The sequence below is a fragment of the Nicotiana tabacum genome, chromosome 4 (genome assembly GCF_000715075.1).
Source record: "Nicotiana tabacum cultivar K326 chromosome 4, ASM71507v2, whole genome shotgun sequence".
Lineage (NCBI taxonomy): Eukaryota > Viridiplantae > Streptophyta > Magnoliopsida > Solanales > Solanaceae > Nicotiana > Nicotiana tabacum.
Window position 1 is genome coordinate 55,330,226 of NC_134083.1, and position 13,342 is coordinate 55,343,567.

General features: G+C 33.1%; 2 protein-coding genes across 2 annotated transcripts; both read left to right on the forward strand.

The window, feature by feature from the left end:
- Positions 1-55: 55 nt before the first annotated feature.
- Positions 56-6,416, forward strand: LOC107817605 (uncharacterized). Its single transcript, XM_075250829.1, has 7 exons — positions 56-985; positions 1,346-1,481; positions 1,742-1,909; positions 2,948-4,111; positions 5,128-5,217; positions 5,393-5,873; positions 5,958-6,416. Exons 4-7 carry the CDS (start codon positions 2,949-2,951, stop codon positions 6,414-6,416), a joined length of 2,193 nt encoding a protein of 730 aa, XP_075106930.1. The 5' UTR covers positions 56-985; positions 1,346-1,481; positions 1,742-1,909; position 2,948.
- Positions 834-1,517, forward strand: LOC142161680 (CASP-like protein 4D1). Its single transcript, XM_075250828.1, has 2 exons — positions 834-985; positions 1,346-1,517. Exons 1-2 carry the CDS (start codon positions 834-836, stop codon positions 1,515-1,517), a joined length of 324 nt encoding a protein of 107 aa, XP_075106929.1.
- Positions 6,417-13,342: the final 6,926 nt, after the last annotated feature.

Consider the following 13,342-nt stretch of genomic DNA (forward strand, 5'->3'; position numbering starts at 1 on the left):
ATATTCTGAGTTTAAAGAATTTCTTCGTTGTCGCAATCAAATACAGGAAAAAGTTCTTCACACGTGTTCACACTAGAACCACATTAATATATGTAGTCAAGAGACATATTGAGGTGGAAATATGTTTCAATTGACCATGATTAAGCAATAAATGTTTTTACGCGAAGGCATTTTTGGCTGCTCCACAAGGACATATAATACTCTTTTGGTATTGCAGTTCGGATTTTCATGTAACATAAGAATTCAAAACATGGCCTCTTGTAATATTTACCTTAGAATCGGTCTACTATTCAGGATAGAAAGGAATCATTTGGCATTAGATAATGGAACCTCTACTTCTCTGTCCAAAAATGTTAAGATTACCAAACCAAATGGCGTCCAAATATTTAAACTTCAATTGAGCCGAAAGTATGTACAGCAAATACAGAAGGAATGCTTGTTTATAAATGACAACAAGGTGTCTCATTATCTTGTTTTCTTTCTTGACTAACACTTAGTATTATGTATGTATTTGGATTCGTTGCTTGTTCAACGCTATTAATCTTATAAGTAAATTACAAAATCATCATAGATTCTTTATTCCCCTTCGAAGAAATTACGTGTTTGCTCGTTCAAACGTTTGTTTAAATTGGGAAAGGATTGTTTGTTTCCTGCTGTGACATTCACGTCCAGCTAAAATAACATTATTCAGAGAATTATTTTTTGGTGTGGCCATTTCGACCAATTCAGCGATGTTTAGGTGCTGGTTATTAGTATATAAATAAAAGGTTGTATCTGTTCTATTGAAAATATTCAAGTGTGTCAAGAAAAGAAGAAATTGAACTAAATGAAGAATGGCAACTTCTAAGCGTACAATTATCAACTCAATTGCTGTACTGAGGATACTTACTCTCGCATCGTGCGCAGCTGCCCTTGCGCTTATTGTTACAAACAACTTCAAATTAGATGGCGACAAAACCAAATTCAGTGACATCAAAGGCTTCAGGTGATGAATTTCTTTCTTTCCAGATTCAAGTGGCAAAGGAAAAATGTTTAAGTATTTTATTAGATGGTGGGGGTTTTGTATGATAAATTTAATTCCAGGAATTATGTTCAGTTAAAATTTTGCATATCAACGACATAATTACACCTTTTGGTAACAATTACCTGTCTTTGTTCGTTTGTTTTTCCTGGTTAAATAATATCTGCCATATTTTGAATAAAATCAGAAAGAATAACACGTAGACTAGGTTACAAGTGCCTGGCAATGAGTAAAAAAAATTAATTTAATTATCTTCTTTGTTATTGTGGTAAATTTATAAAATAGCAAATATTTATGATTCAATCTCATGATTACAATTTGCAGGTATGTCTTAGCAGCCGCTGCAGGAGGAGTTCTCTATTCATTGATTCAGCTGCCTTTCGCACTGTATCATGCCGTCAAAGAGAAGAGGTTGATTAAGGGCGACTTTCTGCCGATGTTTGAGTTTTACGGAGATAAGGTTTTCTTCTGTGAACTCTTAAGCAGCTATATATAATAATATGCTTCTGTTTACTATCGTAGCATACAAACGGCTCTCTGCTATTTAATGCACTTGTAAGCCCCGTGACAAAGTATCTAGTATTCAGGGCGATGTGCACAGATAGCCAGTAACAATACATATATTTACTTTTAAGCCACTGTTTTAAATGTATTTAGTCTTTAGCCACTGCTTTAATAAACTTTTACCTGCCCGGACGAAAATACCCTTTTGCTATATAGGATTTCGCTGATACATACGCTCCTTATTCACGATCAGCAGCAGCTCAAACTTACGTGCAGAGAATTGTTGTGATCGTCCAAAATTGCAGAAGCTTCTCTTCCGATTTCAAACTTTTTGTCTAAGTTCAGAATTCAACTTTCTCGTCCAAAATTCACCATAAAATTACAGTAAGTTCTAAAGTTTCAGATATCTCTATATGCTTTTGTGTGTTTGTGTGGATTTTTATTTCGTTACTGAAGAATAAAATGCTAGGAGTTTTATTTTTTTTCTTTTCTGTATTGATAACGTTAAGGACATCGCGTCCTTAACTCTGTGATTGTTCTGTAAATATTGAGGACATAATGTTAAGAATTTGGTATCCTTAACATGACTGTTGTTCTAAAAAAATTTAAGGATAAAGTGTCTTGTGTTTTGCAACTTGTATTAATAAAGTTAAGGACACGATATCCTTAACTTCATGACTATTGTTCTAAATATTAAGGACATAGTGTCCTGTATTTGCAAATTGTATTAATAAAGTTAAAGACATGATGTCCTTAACTTCATGACTGTTGTTCTAAATATTAAGGACATTGTGTCCTTAACATTTTCACTGCACACATCAAAGTTAAGGATAACTTGTCCTTAACATTTACACTGCACACATCAAAGTTAATGACAACTTGTCCTTAAAATTTTCACTGCACACATCAAAGTTAAGGACAACCTGTCCTTAACTTTTACAATGCACACATTAAAGTTAAGGATATCATGTCCTTAACTTTTACAATGTACACATCCAAGTTAAGGACACCATGTCCTTAACATTTTGACTGCACACATCAAAGTTAAGGACATAGTGTCCTGTTTTTGCAACTTGTACTGATAAAGTTTAGGACATGATGTCCTTAGTTTGATGACTACTGTGTAAAAATTAAGGACATAGTGTCCTGTTTTTGCAACCTATACTAATAAAGTTTAGGACATGATGTCCTTAACTTCATGACTACTGTGTAAATATTAAGGATATAGTGTCCTGTTTTTGCAACTTGTATTGATAAAGTTTAGGACATGATATCCTTAACTTCATGACTGTTGTTCTAAATATTAAGGACATAGTGTCCTGTGTTTTGCAACTTGTATTGATAAAGTTTAGGACATCTTGTCCTTAACTTCACGATTGTTGTATAAATATGTCCTGAATTTCCCATTTTCTTGACTTGCAGGATGGATACAATATGTATTATAGTTGCTTTTAATGGTAGATGGACTGCAGACTATAAGTATCTTGATCATCAAACAAAGCTTGTTCTAGTACCTGAGGCAATTCGATTTGAAGATTTCATTAACCAGGTCTTTGAAGTTATTGAATTGGATAGAGACAAGTTTGAAGCAATGATATGGTTTGATATCAATCTGGGAACAAGCAAGGGAATACTTGTATCCAAAGATTTAGATCTTCACACATGTATAGAGTTACTAAAAAATCATTCACTCTTCAAGGGTTGTCGTTTCATTGTTGATATTTTGAAAAGAGTTTTTGATTCTACAAGCACCTTTGAACATGTCAATACAGAAACTCAACAAGACAATCAAGACAAATGCCAACAGATAATGGAAATAGATGTGGTTGAAGCTCAACCAATAACTGAAGAGATGCTTCAAACATTTGATTCTATTCAAGTAGAAGGACAAAGCATTATAGAGATTGACAACGAACAAGCTTTGGGTATTCAAGTCTTAGAGAGTGCACCGGTAATAGAAGGAGTTGCTGAAAAAACCTTTACTCAACTAACTAGACAAAGCTCAAATTCGAAACAAAAAGAATCCCCAACTACGATATTAAGAGAAAATGCTTCGTTGGATGAAATAAAAGTGGGATCAATATTTGACAAAAAGAAGAGTATAATTAACTGTTTTTCCAATATAGCAATTAAAGGACATTTTGATTTCAAGGTTGTTAGATCAAGCTCAATAAGATATTCGTTGAAATGCAATGATGATAGGTGTGGGTGGTGTGTGCGTGGTTTCAGAATTAAAGATTCAACACTATTCAAGATAGTAAAGATTGAGAAAAATCATGACTGCTCAGTTAACACTATGAAAGCTGATCAAAGACATACAATTTCAAAGTTAATTAGTGGTTACATTATCGACAATCTTCGAGACCCAAGGTTTGAAGTTACACTAGCCTTTGTCATGGCAGAAATGCAAAAATTGCATGGACTAGACATTGGTTATCACAAGGCGTGGCGTGCTATTCAACATGCTTCAGCTTTAATACGAGGAACTCCTGAAGAGAATTATGAATTATTGTCTTCATACTTGTATATGATGAAAAGTAAAAATCCGGGAACATACACTAATATAAAGATAGACGACAACAACAGGTAAACAATGAAAAAGAGTTTATTAGTCTGTTTTATAAACTTTAGGACATGGTGTCCTTAACTTGGATGTGTGCAATGAAAATGTTAAGGACATAGCGTCCTTAACTTTGATGTGTGCAGTGAAAAAGCTAAGGACATGGTGTCCTTAACTTGGATGTGTGCAATGAAAAAGTTAAGGACATGGTGTCCTTAACTTTGATGTGTGTAGTGAAAATATTAAGGACATGGTGTCCTTAACTTTGATGTGTGCAGTGAAAATGTTAAGGACATGGTGTCGTTAACTTGAATGTGTGCAGTAAAAAAGTTAAGGACATGGTGTCCTTAACTTTGATGTGTGCATTATAAAAGTGAAGGACATGGTGTCCTTAACTTTGATGTGTGCAGTGAAAATGTTAAGGACATGGTGTCCTTAACTTTGATGTGTGCATTGAAAAACTTAAGGATATGGTGTCCTTAACTTTGATGTGTGCATTGTAAAAGTTAAGGACACGGTGTCCTTAACTTTGATGTATGCAGTGAAAAAGTTAAGGACATTGTGTCCTTAACTTTGCTGTGTGCAGTAAAAATATTAAGGACATGGTGTCCTTAACTTTAATGTGTGCAGTGAAAAAGTTAACGAGATGGTGTCCTTAACTTTGATGTGTGCAGTGAAAATGTTAAGGACGTGGTGTCCTTAACTTTGATGTGTGCAGTGAAAATGTTAAGGACATGGTGTCCTTAACTTTGATGTGTGCAGTGAAAATATTAAGGACATGGTGTCCTTAACTTTGATGTATGCATTGTAAAAGTTAAGGACATGGTGTCCTTAACTTTGATGTATGCATTCTAAAAGTTAAGGACAAGTTCTCCTTAACTTTGATGTGTGCACTGAAAATGTTAAGGACATTGTGTCCTTAACTTTGATATGTGCAGTCAAAATATTAAGGACAAGATGCCCTTAACTTTGATGTGTGCAGTGTAAATGTTAACGATTTGGTGTCCTGTATTTTTAACCTTTTGTCAAACTGTATTTTCAGGTTTCTTTATATGTTTTATGCATATGGATCATCAATAGTTGGTTGGAATCATTGTAGACCAGTGATTGCTGTTGATGCAACATTTTTGAAGTCAAAATATCGTGGTGATTTAATGATTTCAGTTTCAAAGGATGCAAATAACCAAATATTCCCACTAGCCTTTGGAATTGCAGAATCTGAAAATAACAATTCCTATGAGTGGTACTTTAGTGTGCTTCGCAATGCAATTGGGAGCCGTGATAATTTAATTTTTTTTATCGGACAGGCATCAATCTATTGCACATGGCATTGCAAAGGTATATCTTGAAAGCCACCATAGGATTTGTATCTATCATTTGGAGCAGAACCTAAAGCGAAGGAAAGTGAAAAGTGAGGTCATAAAACTTTTTCAAAGTGCTGCAAGAGTATACAGGCGCAAAGAATTTGATCTATACATGTCAGATATAGCAAAAGTTGATAAGAAGACTTTTGACTACTTGATGGAAGAACCACCGGAAAGGTGGGCACGTTCTTGTAGTCCACGACAAAGATATGACATGCTCACAACAAACATAGTTGAGTCAATGAATTCTGTGCTATTAGAAGCAATGAGGTTGCCTATATTAAGAATGATGGATTTCATCCAAGTGAAGCTACAACGTTGGTTTTATGAAAGAAGAAATGAAGCAGAAGGAACTTTTTATGACGTTTCTTGTTGGGTAGAAGAGGAATTGAAGAAAAAGATAGATTTAGCTTTTACTTTAAATGTAAGTATTATGTTCTTACTTTAGCTTATTATTTTAATGATAATTTAACATAATGTACTAACTTATAGTTTTTCAACTTTAAAGGTCTTCCCTGTTGATTCATGGCGTTCTAGAGTTGAGGAAGAAGGAATTACTTTCTTGGTGGACTTAAACAAAAGAGCATGTGATTGTTTTCAGTTTCAATTTGATGAATTACCATGTATACATGCAATTGCAGCTATCGAGAAGAGAAATATCAAGAAGTCCAATTTCTGCTCGGACTGGTACTTAAAGGAATCTTGGCTGAAAACATATGAAAGACAAATACATCCTGAAGGACATACAGATTCTTGGATTGTACCAGAGAGTGTTAAGTCACAAGTTATTAAACCTCCAGATTTCAAAGTCTCGCCAGGTAGAAGGCAGAAGAAAAGGCATATTCCAGCTACCGAATCATCAAAAATAACATTCAAATGTGGTCGTTGCAGAAGAATTGGTCATAATAGAACATCTTGTATATATTCTCCGGCAGTCCATCCATTTTCAAGGAAGCATAGAGAATAATAGATATATCCATTTATGTTTATCTACTCTTTTAAGTTTTTGCTATAAATTGGATTCATTTAGATTGTTTTTATTTGAGCAAGTAAACATTAGCAGATAGTTATATAAAAGATGTCCTGAATTTTCAAAGTTTCTTTGCACTTACGTGCTCTTTGTTTCTTTTTCTTTTTCTGGGAGTTCAATTTACCTTTGTCGAACAAATTATTGTTTATGAGATTTTATTCTTGCCGTAAGTAAACAAGAAAGTCCTTTTTTTAATATAATTTGATGCCTGCAACTTGCTACATCTTTATTTTTAAAATGAGATTGGTACAAGTAAAACTTAATAACATAATCTTTTACAAGTCCTGAAAATTTCAAGTATGAATCTAATATTAAGGACATAAATTTCTAAAATGTCCTTAACTTCTGAAAATCTCAGATTATTATCTAGATTTCCAGAAGTTCAGGACATTTCAGAAAAATATGTCCTGAATATTATTTTCATCCTTCAACAAATCAGGACGTTTATGAACATAATGTCCTGAAGTTCTACAATAATCAATGTATCTTTTGCTATATCTCTACAGATTTAATAAAAATCTGACAATTTAAAATGGACAAATCAGTAGTTATAAAACTTGACATCTGCAGCTTGCTAAACACAGCTTGCTACATCTTATTTTTAAAATGAGATTGGTACAAGTAAACTTCAGGACATAATTTTTTGAAACGTCCTGAACATTTGAAGTATGAATCTAATATATAGGATATAAATTTCTAAAATGTCCTTAACTTATGGAAATCTCAGTTTATTGTCTATATTCCAGAAGTTTAGCACATTTAAAAAAATATGTCTTGAATATTATTTTCATCCTTCAACAAATAAGGATGTAGTTAACAGATTCTGAAGTTCTACAACAATCAATATGTGTTGCTTTGAATTTCTAAAAACTTCAAGACAATTTAATCAAAGATTGGCCCTTTAAAACTGTGAAAAAATGGACAAATCAATAGTTAATAGAAAGAAAGAAATTAATAACACGATGCCTTCATATTACTGCTGAAACTATAATTTAGCTTAGCTGTGACCAAAACATTATGCTATGCAAACAAAATAAAGTGCCTTATGACAATTTACAAGATATTTCAGAATTCATATGGATTCTTTACAATAATTTTATACCAATTTCACTACAGCTGACTTTCTTTACAACTACACTACAGCTCCTTTGGGCAAGAAGTTTTATTTTCACTATCATAGTTGTCACTGACATTTTCTGGTGGTGTATCATAACCATAATTTCTTTTCCACTCTCCATGTGCCCAAAGATTTGCTGCAAGTTCTTTTCTGAAGTTTGATATGTCCTCAGGTTGGAATTTCTCCACATCCTTTTCCATCATCAACAACTCCACATACTTGATTAGGAATGCACCACAATCAGTCCTAAGAAAAATATGGAGTCAATTAAATAATATCTTTAATAAAATAAATCTAAAGTACATATAAATTATATAGCAAATGACAACACGTACGATCCAGTTTGGTGTGGTGATCTTTGCCACTGAATATCAAATTTGTTGAATGCATTTCCAAAAGACTTGTGATTTTTCTCAAACTGTGAGAACTTTAGCAAGTGGGGGATCATGCGTGCATACATTTCAATGTGTTTCATTCCTTGCTCATATGGCTCACTATATATGGAATCATACACATCAATCTTTCTCTCATTCAAGTCCAATACCCCCAAAAGAAAATGTGTCACAACATCATTATCTTCTGAAGGAAGCCGACATGGAAAAAAGATTTTGTCAACCTCTGTCCAAGCAATTCCACATCTACGATTGTCACCCCACACATATGGTGTGAGAACCAACTGATTATCATCACACCAAAATAAATCTGAAGCATCTTCATTGAAATCCTTATACACAATTAGCATATAGTTATCAAAAAGTATATTTGTAGTTATGCAACGAAAAGGATGGGCGCAAGGGTGGTAGCATTCCTTCTTTCTCAAATAATACAGGGCAATGTCAATATGCTTCATAAAAAGGCAAAAAAAGAAAAAATATCCATCAGTCATAAATAATTAAAAAATAATAAATTAAGAAGAAAGAAAACAAATGCCTTGTGAATTATCAAACCTTATCATCAAGTACAAAGCTACTATCTGCAAGCTCAAGGAAGAACATTTTTCTACTGATTTTTTGATGGTACAATTTATATGGATTCTTTCTCACACCATTATCCTCAGCATATATATCAGTTTGTCTCCTGAAAATTTTGAAAATATCAAAGTTAGAAAGTTTATAAGTTAGTCCTCAATTCCTAATTAAGGATACTTGGTCCTGAACTTATAGTAACAAGGTCATAAGTTTAGGACACTTGGTCCTGAAGTTAGAGTTGCAAATTCAAAATTTAAGGACAGGTAGTCCTTAACTTACAGTTACAAGTTCAAAAGTTAAGGACACTTGGTCCTGAACTTGGACTTACAAGCTCATAAATTAAAGTTCTGAACTTAGAGTAATAAACTCATAAGTTAAGGACATTTGATCCTGAACTTAGAGTAGAAGTGCAAAAATTAAGGACACTTGGTCCTGAAGTTAGAGTTGCAAATTCAAAAATTAAGGACAGGATGTCCTTAACTTACAGTTACAAGTTCAAAAGTTAAGGACACTTGGTCCTGAACTTAGACTTACTAGCTCATAAATTAAAGGACAATTAGTCATGAACTTAGAGTAACAAGCTCATAAGTTAAGGACAATTGGTCCTGAACTTAGAGTGGAAGTTCAAAAATTAAGGACACTTGGTCCTGAAGTTAGAGTTGCAAATTCAAAAATTAAGGACAGGTAGTCCTTAACTTACAGTTACAAGTTCAAAAGTTAAGGACACTTGGTCCTGAACTTAGACTTACAAGCTCATAAATTAAAGTCCTAAACTTAGAGTAACAAGCTCATAAGTTAAGGATAATTGGTCTTGAACTTAGAGTGAAAGTTCAAAAATTAAGGACAATTGATCCTGAAGTTAGAGTTGCAAATTCAAAAATTAAGGATAGGTAGTCCTTTACTTACAGTTACAAGTTAAAAAGTTAAGGACACTTAGTCATGAACTTAGACATACAATCTCAAAAGTTAAGGACACTTAATCCTTAACTTAGAGTTACAAGCTCAAAAATTTAGGACATTTAGTCATGAAGTTAGAGTTTGAAGCTCAATACACTTAGTCTTGAATTTAAAATTACAAGTTCAAGACATAAATGTAAGCAATTAAGAAATAATGAATACATTTAAGGACTTCCACTTTTTTGCGACCTTTCCTTTTCTCCTTGTCCAACCACCCAATGAATTTCTTCAATAAGTTTTCATCATCTTTGGCATAATGAAAAATACATGTATGAGTATATTTTGATTTTATCCAGCCTGTATACTTAGGAGTATTTTCATTGTACGCCATCGATGTTCCTCTTTTTCTTTTCTGTTCAAAAGGAGATTTCAATTGCCAACTAAGATTCTTATTCCTTTTCCCTCGACCAAGCTCTTCTTCAACATTTCCTTCAACCTCCATAGACAAACCCTCATCAATGCTCATTTGTGTAGTCGGAGGAGTAGGAGTAAGAATAGCAAATGATGGACCATCAAAACCAATACTATCTCTCTTCCTTTTTCTAGTATATTGGTTAACAGCTTCATTTTTGTTTTGCTCTGCAAGCAACACTACATATACATTAGTTTGCTGCAAATCGTCAATTCTATAACAAATTGTCAAATGAAGAGACAAAAACTAAGGACATAATTTTTGAAATGTCCTGACAATTTGAATTATGAATACAACATTAAGGACACAATCAATACCTGTGTTGGCCACGTTGCCTTCTTGTGTTTCTTTAACAGACAATGGAGCTGACATATTGATTGCATTTTCTTTATCTTGCAACTGTTCTCCATGTTCTTCGATTGCAAGTTCACAAGATTCTGCAAAATATTTACAAAAGCTAACATAATTAGTACTTGTTACTAATCTTTGATTAAAACAAACATGTATAAGATGAAAAAAACTCCGTGTAACTTTTTGCAACTGTCAAGATCATGCCAGTTAAATCATTATCTTGACTAGCATTTGTTTGGCTTCCAATATTGTCTGTAAGAGAGAGAGGTGTAGAGATATCATATGTTCCTTCTATACATTTGCAAACAATCTCACTTATGCTTGTTCCTTGGGTATTTTCTATGTCTTGAGATTGTCCTCCACTTCCTCTCTTTTGAAATTTCATCATCTTGATAGTCCACTCCATCTTCTTTCCTTGCAGTTTCAAAAGATTCTGTAACATTTACAATTAATACTTGTTACTAATAGTTTACTAAAACTAACATTCAACATGTCATGAAAATTCCATCTAACCTTGATTGACATCATTTTGATTTCCAAATTTCTCTTTAAGTGAGAGAGGTGTAGATAGATCATATATTTTTTCAACACATTTGCATACAATCTCACTTATACTTGTTCCCAATGAATTTTCTAAATCCTGAGATTGCACTCCAGATTTACAAATTATGTCTGTTACACTTGTCTCTTTTGAATTTTTCTGGTCTTGACATTCCATTCCATCTTGAACTTGCACTCTATCAAAAGATTCTATACACATTTGTAATCACAAAAAAGTTTATATGTATTATGCTATTGAATATAAATTTCAATGATACCAAATTCAAAAACTGTATCTAAACTTTCCCAATATCGATGCCACTATCAGTTTCATCTTCTAGATGCGCATCTCTATAATCGCTTTCATAATGATCTTCTACATGCACATATATATTATCACATTGATCATCAACTGCATCTTTGCTAATTGGAACACTAGGTTCTCTCTCTAAGGTCCTTTCATGAGGTTTGTCAAGAAGCTTCAATAAAGTATCAATCTTTGATCCTAGGTTTTTCTTTAAAGCCTGTGAGATAGTATTTAAAATAAGAATCAGAATGTTAGCTGCTTATAATTTACGAACATTGGTCCTTAGCATAGAGGTACAAGCTCACAAATTAAGGACAAGTGTTCCTTAACTTAGAGTTACAAGAACATAAATTAAGGACATATAGTCCTGAACTTAGAGTTACAAGTTAATAAGTTAAGGACAAATAGTCCTAAACTTCAAGTTACAAGCACAGAAATTAAGGACAGGTAGTCCTGAACTTAGAGTTTCAACTTAAAAAAATAAGGACATGTAGTCCTGAACTTAGAGTTACAAGTTATAAAGTTAAGGACGTGTAGTCCTGAACTTAGAGTTACAAGTTAAAAAGTTAAGGACAGGTAGTCCTGAACTTAGAGTTATAAGTTAAAAAGTTAAGGACATGTAGTCCTGAACTTAGAGCTACAAGTTAAAAAGTTAAGGACATGTAGTCATGAACTTAGAGTTACAAGTTAAAAAGTTAAGGACAGGTAGTCCTAAACTTCAAGTTACAAGCTCACAAATTAAGGATACTTGGTCCTTAACTTAGAGTTACAAGCACAGAAATTAAGGACATGTAGTCCTGAACTTAGAGTTACAAGTTAAAAAGTTAGGACAAATAGTCCTAAACTTCAAGTTACAAGCACAGAAATTAAGGATAGGTAGTCCTGAACTTAGAGTTCCAACTTAAAAAAAATAAGGACATGTAGTCCTGAACTTAGAGTTACAAGTTATAAAGTTAAGGACATGTAGTCCTGAACTTAGAGTTACAAGTTAAAAAGTTAAGGACAGGTAGTCCTGAACTTAGAGTTACAAGCTAAAAAGTTAAGGACATGTAGTCCTGAACTTAGAGCTACAAGTTAAAAAGTTAAGGACATGTAGTCCTGAACTTAGAGTTACAAGTTAAGAAGTTAAGGACAGGTAGTCCTAAACTTCAAGTTACAAGCTCACAAATTAAGGACACTTGGTCTTTAACTTAGAGTTACAAGCACAGAAATTAAGGACATGTAGTCCTGAACTTAGAGTTACAAGTTAAAAAGTTAAGGACATGTAGTCCTGAACTTAGAGTTATAAGTTAAAAAGTTAAGGACAGGTAGTCCTAAACTTCAAGTTACAAGCTCACAAATTAAGGACACTTGGTCCTTAACTTAGAGTTACAAGCATAGAAATTAAGGACATGTAGTCCTTAACTTAGAGTTTCAAGTTCAAAAAATAAGGACATGTAGTCCTGAACTTAGAGTTACAAGTTAAAAAGTTAAGGACATGTAGTCCTGAACTTAGAGTTACAAGTTCAAAAGTTAAGAATAGGAAGTCCTAAACTGAGAGTTACAAGCTCAAAAATTAAGGACATGGTGTCCTTAACTTAGAGTTACAAGCACAGAAATTAAGGATATTACTTTGATGTCATTTTGAATCCTTTTTTTCTGATAAAGCTATTTTTTGATGTATTCTAGTACATTCTACCTCCATATCCTTTTTGAACTTCTCCGATAATCTCTGAATCAAAAACCATAAAAACAAAAAAGTCTCTTAAGAAAAAATAAGAAAAAAAAAACTAATGGTATTCAAAGACAGAAAACCTACGCTAACAATTTCCTTAAGCAAGACTTCATCAAATTGTGTTGAAGGCATTGAACTTTGATCTTGAGACAATGGCACATGCACACTAATGGGCTCCGCATCTACTTCAGAAGAAAGAAATGGTACCATCTCGAGCAACTGATACAACTATTATATAAGATAAAAAAACGTAAGTATTCATAACTAAAACACATAAACAAAAAAATAGCTAGTAATCCTGTTAACTTACCTTTTCATTATGGAAGTACTTTTTACATAGGGTGTCATAATGTGGAGATTTCATATCTGAATAACATAGCATTCGGGGGAACCCACATTCTCTAAAGTTCACAAATTATTTTTCCTGAAAAATTGAGAATACTTCCATAATCCAAACACAAAAGGCGAAAGGGAAGCCAAGTATAGTATAACTGTCC

Bases quoted from the DNA above. Each gene is read 5' to 3' on its own strand.
- LOC142161680 (XM_075250828.1), top strand. From the start codon at position 834: ATGGCAACTTCTAAGCGTACAATTATCAACTCAATTGCTGTACTGAGG. The intron at 986-1,345 runs GTGATGAATTTC...TACAATTTGCAG, and splicing joins AGTGACATCAAAGGCTTCAG to GTATGTCTTAGCAGCCGCTG.
- LOC107817605 (XM_075250829.1), top strand. From the start codon at position 2,949: ATGGATACAATATGTATTATAGTTGCTTTTAATGGTAGATGGACTGCA. The intron at 4,112-5,127 runs GTAAACAATGAA...CTGTATTTTCAG, and splicing joins AAGATAGACGACAACAACAG to GTTTCTTTATATGTTTTATG. The intron at 5,218-5,392 runs GTCAAAATATCG...TTTATCGGACAG, and splicing joins GTTGATGCAACATTTTTGAA to GCATCAATCTATTGCACATG.